A 13,115-nucleotide genomic window follows, 5' to 3' on the forward strand; every position below is an offset into this window, starting at 1 on the left:
TAGGCTAGGATACCATCTATCCCTATTTCTACCGACTTGAGCATTAGAATCTTCTAATAAAAATACCATATTTCTATCTGCGATCCTGTCTATTTGGTCCTGTAGGCCCTGCAACTGTAAGTTAAATTCATCTGAATCACTACTGTGTCCATCAGTCGGTTCTACAGGGGCATACATTACTATGATTCAGATTCTCAATTTAACGAAATATAATCAAATTAGTAAACAGCTCAATTTCGTATAGGCTGATGTTATTTTTAAATTGAATATTCTTATGTATTTATACTATAAGTTTCTTCTGTTTGAAATTTGCACTTATTATTCACTATCTTGCCCATCCTGGCCTGTGGATAGGGTCTTTGTTTTGAGCTATTGTTTATGTAAGTGCGCATTTGTATTTGGATCAAAAAAGGAGGTAGTTTTTTCGCTCTTTTTTTCCTATGTTACTTATCAAATTTTTTGCTCAGTTTCGTCCGTTTCTCCTCTCTTACTATTACTTCGTTTGTGCTAAATCTTGACAATCACTTTCTGTTTTAAACATAAATTTTAAAAACCCAGGAATAAGGTAGCTAAAATATTTGATATCGTACCAGGGCCCTTATTCTCAAAACTCTTTCCAGCTTCCAAGAAGGCAGCACGTGCAGATGATCCCAAAGGGAGAGTTGAATAAATCATCTTGTTTTATAGATAGCGCTTGCTTATCAAAATGATGAGATTTGGCAACCACTAGTGCCTAACTGGATTTAAGGTGAGGCATTACTTTTCATAAGACTAAGAGGCTGTTTTCACGAGGACTCGGGTTGAACTCAGGTTCAACTAAAATCCTCATGAACACAACGAAAGATAATATAAAATCCATCTTTTGTTCAACTTAGAGATGGATTTTCAACTTAGAATTCGATGCAGGTTGACGTTCTACTCTACTAATAACACAGAGTTGAACAAACGATGGATTTGAGCTCAACTTCGAGTTCAACTTTAGATGCATTCGAGGAGGATTTACGCAAAAACATACATCCAGCGAGCAAATCCAGCGCGAAAAAATAAATCCACGTGGAAGTCGAGTTCAACTCTAAGTCCTCGGGAAAACGGCCTCTAAATTTCTGCTCCTTAATTTTACAGAATAATCTCATTACGGCAAAAGATTTACAAAAACGAAATTAAGTCATGTATGTTGTTTTTACTATAATACAATACAAAAAAATTATGTCTAATACAATAGCATACCTCTTTTAATAATTTAAACTAAACGCAAAACCAGCTATTAACCAACACACCCACCACTCGTTTATTAACGGACAACAAAAGAAAAACTGAGTTTTTAGCCTAACAAAGGTTCTATCAGAGCTAAAGACAGATGTCTCTTGCATATACAAAAAAAAAATGATATACTTGATTCTGTCTCCAATTTCGACACTAAAATTTAGTCTTATTTCCCCGACAATTCCCCGAATTTTACAGTTTTGCTCTCGAATTCAAAAACTGAGAAGAAGCATTTGGCATACATGCATGATAAGGGACTTCAGATCCGCAATCATCTGCAAAGTCTCAAGAATTTACTATTGTCCAGCTCTAGATATTGATAGTTTATCCTTTCTCTATGGATCACGTGGTTTCATAAGTAAAATAAACCGGTTAAATAGAGCATCAAAGAAACAATGAAGACTGGTGGGGTTTTATATGCGGCACTGTCATTATATAGCCCGGAATACAAAATTTGAATAACAAAGCTCTAGCACGTGTAAAACTACTGTAAGAGCAGAACACTTATCTTGGTTTCTCAGAAAAAATATGCAAATTTACTTATTTACATAATAGCCGCTATAAAAATGACAACAAATAAAAAGCGTAGTTGTGTAACAATAGAGTGCTCGAAGCGTTACCGCAGTTGATGTGGGCAAAATACCGAATACAAAATGTCAATCATACAAATACATTAGGATTTCTTGAAGGAAATTAGGGATATGCAACAGGCATAGGATCAGGAGGAGAGGCATGTTCAAGTCCATAATAGGGGAGATGGATGGTTCTTAATTATAAGATTGTATTGAAATGGCCAATATATGCGTGTTTGTGGTTTTATGCGCACGCCAAAAATGGCCTAAACTAATCCAGTTAGAAATATTAAAATTTACACTCAATAAACTTGAATCTATCGGATTGGCTACAGACTATAAAAATCCCCCTCCCAAAGTATATATATATATATATATATATATATATATATATATATATATATATATATATATATATATATATATATATATATATATATATATATATATATATATATATATATATCTACGTCTATAAAAGTATGACCGATTGCCAAACATCGTTCTTGTCGGCCCAACAAATAGGGCTAAATGAAAAGCAGATAGTCCTCGAATGGGGGGGGGGGAGGATGTCGTTAGGAAAGATTTAAAGGAAATGAGAACTTCTCGGGAGGGTGTAAGGAGGGGGACTTTGAATAGATTGAGACGGAGGAGGAGCCTGCGTAGTTATGCAGACCTCAGGCGACTTCGTGCTGCAATGAGTTGTTAGTAGTAGTAGTAATATAAAAGTATGGCGTGTGATTTTATGACGTGATACTATGACTCGAAGATGGCGCCCGAGCGAAGCACAGTGAGTTAACTGGAGGGGGGGGAGGACAAGGTGGTACACTTGTTCCTGGACGCAGATTATATCGGGTTGCCATTTAGCCAAACATGTTTTTTTTAATTTGTTTTACGTCTATTTAGTTAAACGTGGTTTGATAAAAACAACACCATTAATGTGTCTAGTGCCAAATATATCAAATACATATAATACAATATTTTTTTAAGTCTTTGATTAGACCTGTGCATCTGCTTCACTCCGAGAATCAACATTATCCACAACTGTATATTTACTAAGTTAATTTTTGATTAATAAACATCGTCATTCTGAATCCATCTTAATCTAAAACTGCACGTGTAAACCTTCTTAAAAGAACAGCTACAGTGGGTTTTTCCTTCTCCTGTGCAACAGTTTCAATGTCAAATGTCCAGTGTTAGTCCTCTATTATATTTTACATCTCTATCATGCAGATCCATCTTGCCATAGCAGAGGCAAACAGGGTATTTGTTTCGTCGTTTAGCTTGTATCAAACCAAGATGGTCAAAGAATGTAATCTAGCTACGAATCTTATACGTAGTTTTGGTAAATCAGGGAGGGTTTAGGGTCTATTCATTGTTTGCACAGATTTGTTTGCATAAGATCAATAAAAAAGTATGATTTTATGATTTTAATAAACACATAGTTAAACATAATATACTTTTTTGTTAAATAGTTTTGGATGTAAGTCAAAACCAAGTGATGCGTTGTCAACCCCCTGGAATGATGTGCCATGCTTTAATTTACACAATTTAAAAACATACTTTAATTTTGAAGTTTTGTAGACCGATCAAAATCAAGTGCAGAGCTGGCAAATCCTTGGAATGATGTAGGCTACCATGTTTTAATTTATATAATTTAAACTTGTTTTTCTCAATAATAGCGGAGCTCCACCCAAGGAAGGGAGAGGAAGCTTAAATGATAAATGGGGGGGGGGGTGGGAAAGAGACGACTGAAACTGATTCTAAGAATCCCCAGAGGCACATAAGCCGATTCCTAACTGAGGTTCTTTATAAAAAAAAAAATTTTCAGATTGGGTCTCTAATAATGTTTTCCAAACGATTGGTTTAAATTGTGGTAATCTTTCATTTAATGTCTATACAAATGATGCCTCCTTACTTATAGTACAGTCTCGTCGAAGTTAAATATTCATCATTACAAAATTCTCAAACATTTCTAGAAAAATGATTCCATTTGAAAAACTTCGAGTACGCTCCAAATCTAGGCGGCCTCTGTGCTTCAGGCCTAAACGAACCTATTAGACAATACGACCATATCTACATGGTCAACAAACAGTTCGAGATTTCTGTAGTGAAATTGTGAAACAAATGACAAGAAAACCTCTTGATCTTGGGACATGTCAAAGAGGGTATAGTTATATTAGTTATATTTCTGGAAAGTCCCATTTCATAACAGGCGCTGCTTTTCAGATATATCAAAAGGTGAAAAACGGTAAAAACAAGCTAACAAACCTGTTTCCCCGGTTTCTTCTTTGGCCCTCTTAAACTCGTCTAATTCTCGAGCAGAACACAACGGAGTGTCAACTTCATATGTAGAATCAAATAGACTGTAGTCAATATTATGCGTTGCAGTATCCTTCCTAAAACTGACCATATTCTGGAACCTGTGTCCCCATAAGATCTCGGTTGGTATATACGAAGATCTTGCTTGTGTCGTCATGCTTGTTGACTCTACCGTCCCTTCTAGGATTATCACAATTTCAAACTTCTCTTTCAAGATATCCGCAGCAGATAAATTGTAAAGAGGCGATGCAGAGTTGACGATGTGTACAATTGTGATTGGCCAGACAAAAAATATCGAATTGTCACCATTTTCAGCTCCTACAGGAAGGTCCTGGAAAATCAATGGAAAAAATAAATAAAAAAAGAGCCAGATAAAATTTGATTCATAGCATGATTTAGATACTCTATACCTACAACAAGATTGGTTCGTTCATATAGTCATTAGAGGTTCTCTACTAAGAATACTGGTAAAAAAAAATAGGCTCCACTGACAGGCTCTTCTCCACGCTCAGTAGTGACCAAAGCATTAGGTGCCACCCATCTTGACGTCTCTTTTACATGGGTCGTGGCTTGTTTTTTTTCCTGAAGGAAAGGAGGCAACCGACCAGCCAAGGAGGAGATGAAATTAACCGTCTTATTCTGAAGGAATTTAGATTTACAATCAATTTCCAGGATTTTTATGACGGGGTAAAACGTTTTCTAGGAGGGCACTGCCCAAGCTTGTTTACACAAAAAGGATTTGGTTGCTGCAAGATAAAGCAAGGTACTTTAGTAAGGCTCGAAGTGTAGCACATATACGCGTTGGACTCAAATTTGAGCTTTTGAAGCTCACTTTAACCTGGATTGCAAAAAAGCATCTCTGAAAACTGAATAAATCAATCAGTTTTAACAGCTAAGTATTTGAGAATGTTTCCGAGAAAAAAAATATTCAAAACTTTGTAGTTAAAATGAATTGATATTTCTTAAGCCTTTGGAACAATATTTTAGTGTTGTGTAAGTCGCTGACAGACAGTACGCCTACAATATACAGTAAGCAGTTCCTGTTTTAAACAATCTGCGGAACAGACATTTCTAATGGTGGGAATCCAATCCTTATATTCTGAGGGAAGTAAAAACCGAAGTTGAAAATTAAGCGAACAAAAACTATTATTTCACATCCTATCTAACATACATCGATAAAACTAGTGCAAATAAAACAACTGGTGACATTTCCCGATGTTTGTAGGATTATAAGAAACTAGCGTTTTACCGGAAACAAACAAAAAATACAGGTAAACAGTATTTATTGGTAAACAGTATTCCAGTATTTATTGGTACAGCAAAAGCTAACCATTTAAGGACACCTTTAACAGTATAAAAATAAAACATTTTAGGATTGCTGCTTAATCTTTTTTCATTTAATTTGGCAACACTTCTGCACAATTAGCTCAGTTCAATGATTGACTGTCGTTTTATATCTGAAAAGGGGATTTCATGATTGTTTAGAAGACAAGTTCGAAGGGAAACAATCTTGATAGTATTAGGACTACAGATTCACTTTAGAATTTGTATCTCAATTTTTTAGAAATTTTATTTCATTGTAGTGGCAGTCGCTTAAGTCTTGTGCGTAGTGATTCCAGTTCGTTTTAAGTTTGACTCGAATATTGGTTTAAATCAAATCTGATGAGTAATTCAAAGGTATTCAGGAAAGACAGGATCCGTGGCATTATTGCTGCAACCCTTCAGCTCTGGAGGTAGAAAAAAGGGGGGAAGTCTATCTTTTTATTTGTGCCTCGATTTGTTTTCATCTTCATTTCAGGTCCGTGTGTCACACTGTTTTCCTGATTGGAAGATATTTCTCACTCAGGTTTCTTCTGTCGGTCTACTATTACGCCGTTGAACTACTGATTTCCACCACAAAAAAGTGCAGCCGTTAAGAGGTGTCATATTATCTGGGATAATTTTGTTGTTGTAATTTTCTGTTCTTATAAAACAAATATTTTTTTTTGTGTATTTATTGATGCTTCAGAAACAAGAAAGAAAAACTGAATCGTAATCACTAGATACTAGACTGTAGGCCTAGGAAATTGAACAACGCTAGTGACGGAAACCCAATAAAAGAAGAGGAAATCCAACAAACAAGGTGGAGATCCAACAAGGATCTTAAAATCCAACATGTTTTTTGTCAACAAATTAAAAATTCAATTCTGGTATGGGGATACAACATTTCTGTTCCTAAACAAATCAAAAATTTCAATAATGATCAGGAAATTCCAATAAGGTCTTTAATATTCAATTCGCCGATTTTCAGGTGTTCAAATTCCAATTTTGTTGTTGATAAACATTACAAACAATTGTTGAATCTCAAACAATTTTTTTTACAGTGAGTGCAAAACAAGATTAGCTCATGACTTGGACCGCTTTTGTTGGGGGGGGGGTGTCATGGCGTCATCCATTTCCTCTGATTTTTAAGAGTCAGCATGGAAGCACAGAAAATGTACTATATGTACAGTAAATATGCTACATTTAACTGTAAGGCATACTCAGGCCTGAAGCCTGAAAACCTAAGCTTGCTGCTTTTTGATTCAATTTTCCAGGAGCAGGATACCGATGTACCAAACTTAAAGGGAATTTTATCCATTTCCCCGGGTATGGAGGCAGGGTTGGGAAGATACCTCTGAAAGGCAAATGGGAGAAAATGGCTTACGCCTCAACCCCGAGTCGTTACAGTCTTGTACAAAAAGCCCAGAGAAAAATATTTGAATCGATTTCAGGTTCTGGTGAACTAAAATGAAGAAACCACAAGTTTTACGCTCTCCAGCTGTTTTCACGAATCGTGTTCAGCAGGTATTGCCTTTAATGGACGGAAGTCTTAATAGTTTTTCAATCATTATATATCTGTGCGTAGCGACAAAACTTCATTATTGCGTTTTCGAGAGGCAAGATTTATGACAAGGAGGCTTATCAGATTCTCATTTAAAAAAAGCTGTCAGAGTGAGTCAACATAAATTTGCCTTAAGGTCTAATGGTTACTTTGTTCAAAGGCCAAAAGATACTAATCTTAATTCTTAAAGCCTTTAAATGTAAAAGTTAAAAAGTGAAGTCTTTGGCAGCAAGCCTTACAAAGCAAAACCTGCATACTACTATTTTACCGTAAACCCGTCTTTTTTAAACGGTAGACAGTGACATAGTGACTTTTTTTTGCTTCGAGAAAAGGTCCGCCATATTTTTTTTTTTTGGGGGGGGGGTGGCATCCAGCAATAAAACAATTATTTTGATAGCCCATACGCAATATCTCAAATAGTCATGGATTGAACCCCGCCATCGCCCGTTTAAACAACTGGTAGCAGATCCAAGCAAAAAGCACTGTCGTAAGTGCTGAAGGATTTTTTGTTTATTTGAAGCACGTCCGTCATTGCAATCTATTTGCCAAGGAAACTCCTTAATGCACTGAATTTATTAGGCTTCATTCATTCACAAGGCTAGATAAAATGCGATTGGAACGATTGAGCTCAATCGGGCCCCGAGTTTGAATGGGCCCCGAGTTTGAATGGGCCCCGCACTGACCTCAAAATGAAATTTTTTTTGGAAATTGTTAAATAGTCTATGCTTAACAATTTCAGTAAGCGTTGCTTTTGGAGAGGGATCACAAGGCTAAAACCAATAAACAACTATCTGATATAAGCAGTGAATCAGGATAGATTGATTAGTTTAGCAATTATAGCCTATAGATTAAAAGTGAAAACTCAAGGAAATTAGATTTTCAGTTTTAGAAGAATTTATAGGAAAAAAACTTAGAAAAATGTAAATTCTTGTATTCATAATTGGTGTAAATTTTGAAAGGTATTTTCAGCAGCTTCATAATATGTATAATTAACGTAAGCTCAAAATGAGGACCAAAAAGGACGAAAACGTAAGCTCAAAATGAACGAACTGGACCATCAAATTAGATAAGTTCCAGAGAACAACCTGAGGAACATAAATGTACGGGTGAAGTTGAACAACCGAGACCATCAAAAGTGACAAGACCAATAGGAGCAGCTAAAGCAAAGGGTATTGAAAAACGTCTGAAGTAAATATAAACGAAAATAAAGATGAAAGAAATATGTAGTTAGAATACTTGCGAAAATAATAATTACAACGATTCAAAAGTAAAATTGGAGAACAAAGAAATATGAAGCTAAAAGATAAGTGGCAGCGAGAATTACAACGACTCGAAAACGAAGAACAAAAAACAATGTGTGGTTACAAGACATGTGGCAATGAAGATCAGAACGAATCAAAATGAAGATAATAAGAAAGGAATATTTTGTTAGAAGATATACGACAGCGAAAATAAAGAAAAATACAGTTAGAAGATAAGCGGCATATATATATATATATATATATATATATATATATATATATATATATATATATATATATATATATATATATATATATATATATATATATATATATATATATATATATATATATATATATATATATATATATATATATATATATATATATATAATGTATTACAGGTAATTATTAGGTTAAAAAAAACAAACAAAAAAAAACTGTCTTCCTAATGTAGTAAATGAGATAAATGAGTAATTGAACAAGGTCTTCCGGTAGTATACCTTACTCATCCATCCAATTACCTAGGACAAAACAGTATATCCAACCCGATAATCCGAAAATCAAGTCCAACATAGAGCAAAATCAGCATTAAAAAGTATAAATAATTGTCCCAAAATCAAGCCATAGCACTTTAAGTCTACAAAATTTAATATTCCCCAAGTATTCGATCGTAGTTGGGAGAACTACTACTAAATAGCCTACATAAATAACACAACCAAAGTACTGTCAAGAATATATTTCTTATATATAATATATAGCAAACAATTCATACGTACAAGAAGAAAAAAAGACTAGAGAGAAAAAAATGGAAGAATTTTGAATGTGAGAATTAGAAAGCCGCAAAAAACAACAGAGATAAAATTGATCAAAGTCAAAGGTGCAGAACCCCCTCCCCAAAAAAACTTCACAACCCACTTTGAAAGTTATTTTTTATACTTTCTCAAATTTCTCTTATGTAGGAGTATTCAGTCTTGAAGCACTGATAAAAATGCAATCACTTTAGCGTGAAAAGTGGGAGGTTGAGGGGACAGCAGCCCCCTTCTAACACATGATTTTGAAGCTATCGATAGAATTTTTTAAGCAATAGATCTTTGCAAAGATTAAGTTTACTGTTGAATAAATCTATCTATCTGTCTATTTGTTGAATTTTCAGTTCGCGAATTTTTAATGGCCCTTGCTTTGCTAAGGCGGAAGCTCGGGCCTTCGGTCCCCGCGAGTGGCCCATCTGCCATGCAAACGAAGCTAAATGGTTCGCAAATGTATTTCACTCCACATTGTTCCTTTTATAGAAGCATCAATGAAGAATTTGTTTCACTAGTAAGTTTTTTTTTCGAAACGCCTTTTTAAACTTCCATTTACTATGGGCTGTCGTTCGTTCTTTACTATGTTGCATTTTCTATTGTAACACTGATTTCATGCAAACACATAGGAAACAGCTTTTGTCTTTTTGTTGGCAGGAACCTAGTAAAGAGCGAATGACAGCCATAATGTTTTTAAGCTATCGTCTTTACAAATGTAACCAAAATTGTTTGCTCTATACTTAGAGACAATCTGGTTTTTGTGGAATATTTCATTTTACTTTAGTGCTATAAAAGCAAATTTATCGGAAACCCATGGGTATGAGCAGTAGCTTTTAAATGAATCATTAGATATTTCTCTAAGACCTTGTGGTAGCCTGCTAGCCTTGGTGAAAGAATAGAACATCCCTACTACGCATGCAAAAAAAAAAAAAAAAAAAAAAAAATAATCCTTGTATCTGAAGATGGGGACCTCAACACCTAAAATTTAGATAGATTGCAGCTACTGCTGCAGCTATGACTTGGAATTATCTAAAAAATAGACCTCATTTATTTCATTATTTATAGACTTTTTTTTAATTTTTAGTTTACTTATTCACTTTTTATTCTTTCAGTTTTATTCTACAGTCGGATCCCATTGTTATATATTTAGGTTTTAAATACGTGTAGCCTACTATTCAATAATAAATGCTTTGTTTCTTGTTAGTAAATATTGATTGGTTTAAAAGCTTATTTGTTGAAAAGTTTTTAATCTTTGTCAATACCGGGCTTGTTCGGAGGTGCCAATTTGATTTTACGATTTGGGATGCGGTGTTAAGCAGCCAATGATATCTGTATTTGCATGCGTGTGTGTGTGTGTGGGGGGGGGTCAATATTCTAGAGACAAATTATCGTGTTTCTGTCTAAAATTGGCTTTCCACTTTTGATGCATTTTAAAACTCTCTTCTGGCGTTAATGTTTGTGGAGCCTAGTATATCTTTTTTTATTATGTGCCAGAATTTTTGTTTGCTTAATATTCTCGCAAAGTACTAAGTTGTACCTTCTTGACATATTAATGAAAGGAAATATTTGCCTTTTGTTATAGTAGAAGTTTGAAATTTCAAGACATGCATCTGCAGAGTCATCGAGAAGGTGACACGGGGAGTGGTGGTGAATTCCCGCCCCAAGAGGCCAAGTGTCCTTTTTTTTATGTCTGCAGTTGTTCTTATTTAATTTATAGTAAAAACATTTTTATTTCACAAGGTTTTTATGATTGCTTTTCTCCATTTAATATAAATTTTGAATCCAAAGGGACCAGCTCTCGGAACATTTAAGGAAATCCACGTTATGGCATACAACCTTAAAAGTATAGGGGCAGTAAAACATTGTCTGCAATTCTTTGCTTCCAATGTTCAAAGTCACATTAATATTCGTAATATGAATGGTGTCGTATTGCGAAAGAAAGGGGGCAAGAAAACATTTTTGTTCAAAAAATTGATATTTCTATTTGTTTTTAATCTCTTGTTCATAAATGTTTGAGAAAAGGCCATAACTTAAACACCTTCAAGGAATTTCGACGTCAATGTGTGTGTGACATGCACAGGTTCGATAAGATTCTTACAGAGTATTTCAGACTCTCGGTTATTTTGCATACGTGTGTTGGACTGTTGGGTCAGGGGGCGAGGTATCAATTTTCTTTGATAAAGCAATTTATCTCATTCCTATATGCAAAGTGAAGGAAAGCTATATGTTCCCTACCGAGCAGAATACCCCCAAGAAATCTTGGTTTTGGCAAAAGATATATTTGCGTGGTAACATATCAACATTAGGCTAAGATATGTAGATGCAAATGCACAGAGAATCCGATTAAAGGGGATCAGTGGGAATTTTTTTCTTCGCGGATGGGTTTTTCCAAAGTTATTTAATATTATGTTTAACCTGGTATCGTCTATTGAATCAAAAAAGGACTAAAGACCCGAATACGACCCGAGTAAAGCGAGGAACATATACCGAGGGTAAAAGACTGAAGTAAGCTGAGACAGGTGACAAAGGGCCACCGAGGTTGGACTTTGCAAGCCAAAAGGCCCGTAAAGTGGTTCTTTTTGACTAGGATTCATATAATTTACCTAATTATGCACTTTCATTGAATTTAAGCACCGCCTTGAATTGTATCCTCTCCCAAATAAAATTCTTGTGGGTCTGTTGAGTTTACTCTCTCTAAGAATACCCCAGTAGGAATCTGTAGTACCCTCAAATATTTTCAAATAATGAGATGATCGGCCGTAGAAAGGCAAGAAGTTAGTGTGGACGATAACCGAAATTTATATGAGACTTACCCCAAATGACTGGTAATTTATGTCGATAAGACTTACCTTATTTTTTACCCCAAAATGTAAGAACGAACACAATACAAAATTAAGTCAATATCGAGGCAACGATAGCAAGTTTATCATTTTAGTCAGCCCTTGATTGTTGTCATACAGCTATAGTCATATACTAGAACGTTGCCTCTGATAATAACTATTCGAAATTATTTCGATGCCTTTTTTGTGTTTTAAGAACGACCTGTTCCAATAGTATACGAAATAAAATACAAATCAAATTTCTCCATAAGCATCAAGTCGCATCTTCAAATGGCCGTTTTGTGTATATTTTTGAGTCGCCAGTAGAAGTAAATCGTCGGATTCTGAGTGATGAAAATCCTCATGCTGCTCATGGAAGATCTTAACACTAAAGGGAAGGCAGACTTTGGTGTACATTTTGAGCAATTGCTAAGGGCCTTCTTCTCTGAAGGTAACGGTTCACGTTACACAATAAGCACGTTAAAATGAAGTTCACAGGCGCGTTTGGTTGGACTTACAAGACCCGTGACTGTTCGGACATCAATATTTTGAATTTTCTGTTTGTGTGCAATATTCAGTACTTGGCTGCAACAATTTACAGCCAAGCCTCCAGTTCTGAGTTCTATATCTCTAGTCATTCTACCAATCGGGAAGCTTATTTTTGTCACTATATTCATTATCTGGCTTAAAAGTGGCATTCATTTGTATGTTTGGCTGGAAATCCATTCCTAAATAAGCGTAGGTCCATATTTAAGAAATACTTTTTTGTGCATGGAAGTCTTAATGGATCTGTATGCAAACGTCACTTAATACTATCAGATGTGTAGACAACAATTTTTTTTTTATAAATAAGTCTACTGAAAAAAAGTCAGCTTAATAGCTTAGTATTTACTACAACTCACTCAGTAATCATCTTAGTCTAAATAATTAAACAAAGATGTGTTTTTGAATGAGGCAGCAATATAATTAGCCTCAAGGAAAAAAAATCAGCGCAATCTAATGCCTGTCATATGAATCTAACTGGCACCTTTCCCATCTTGGCCTCATAATCACAACTATGTTCTGTCAGAAATACAAGACCAAATGTATTAGCAAAACAAAATATTGATACTGATATTCTACACAAAAGGAGCACGGATGTTAAATTATAATTTTTCCGGAGGGACTGGGGCTTGTTATAAAAAAATGACAAAATATAAATACTGACAATATAAATGACAACATAATGAAAA

At 34.9% G+C, this 13,115-nt stretch overlaps 1 protein-coding gene across 4 annotated transcripts in view; it reads right to left on the bottom strand.

The window, feature by feature from the left end:
• The window catches only part of LOC148942068 (ATP-sensitive inward rectifier potassium channel 12-like), a 75,527-nt gene that overhangs the window by 7,209 nt on the left and 55,203 nt on the right, over positions 1–13,115 (bottom strand). For all 4 annotated transcript variants that reach the window (XM_089103454.1, XM_089103456.1, XM_089103455.1 and 1 more), the window contains exon 5: positions 4,107–4,488. In XM_089103454.1, coding sequence (XP_088959580.1) covers positions 4,107–4,488 — 382 coding nt within the window. The remainder of the gene's footprint in view (positions 1–4,106; positions 4,489–13,115) is intronic.

Source organism: Artemia sp. Qi Xiang Cuo, chromosome 17 (genome assembly GCF_049724085.1).
Source record: "Artemia sp. Qi Xiang Cuo chromosome 17, ASM4972408v1, whole genome shotgun sequence".
Taxonomy (NCBI): Eukaryota; Metazoa; Arthropoda; class Branchiopoda; order Anostraca; family Artemiidae; genus Artemia; species Artemia sp. Qi Xiang Cuo.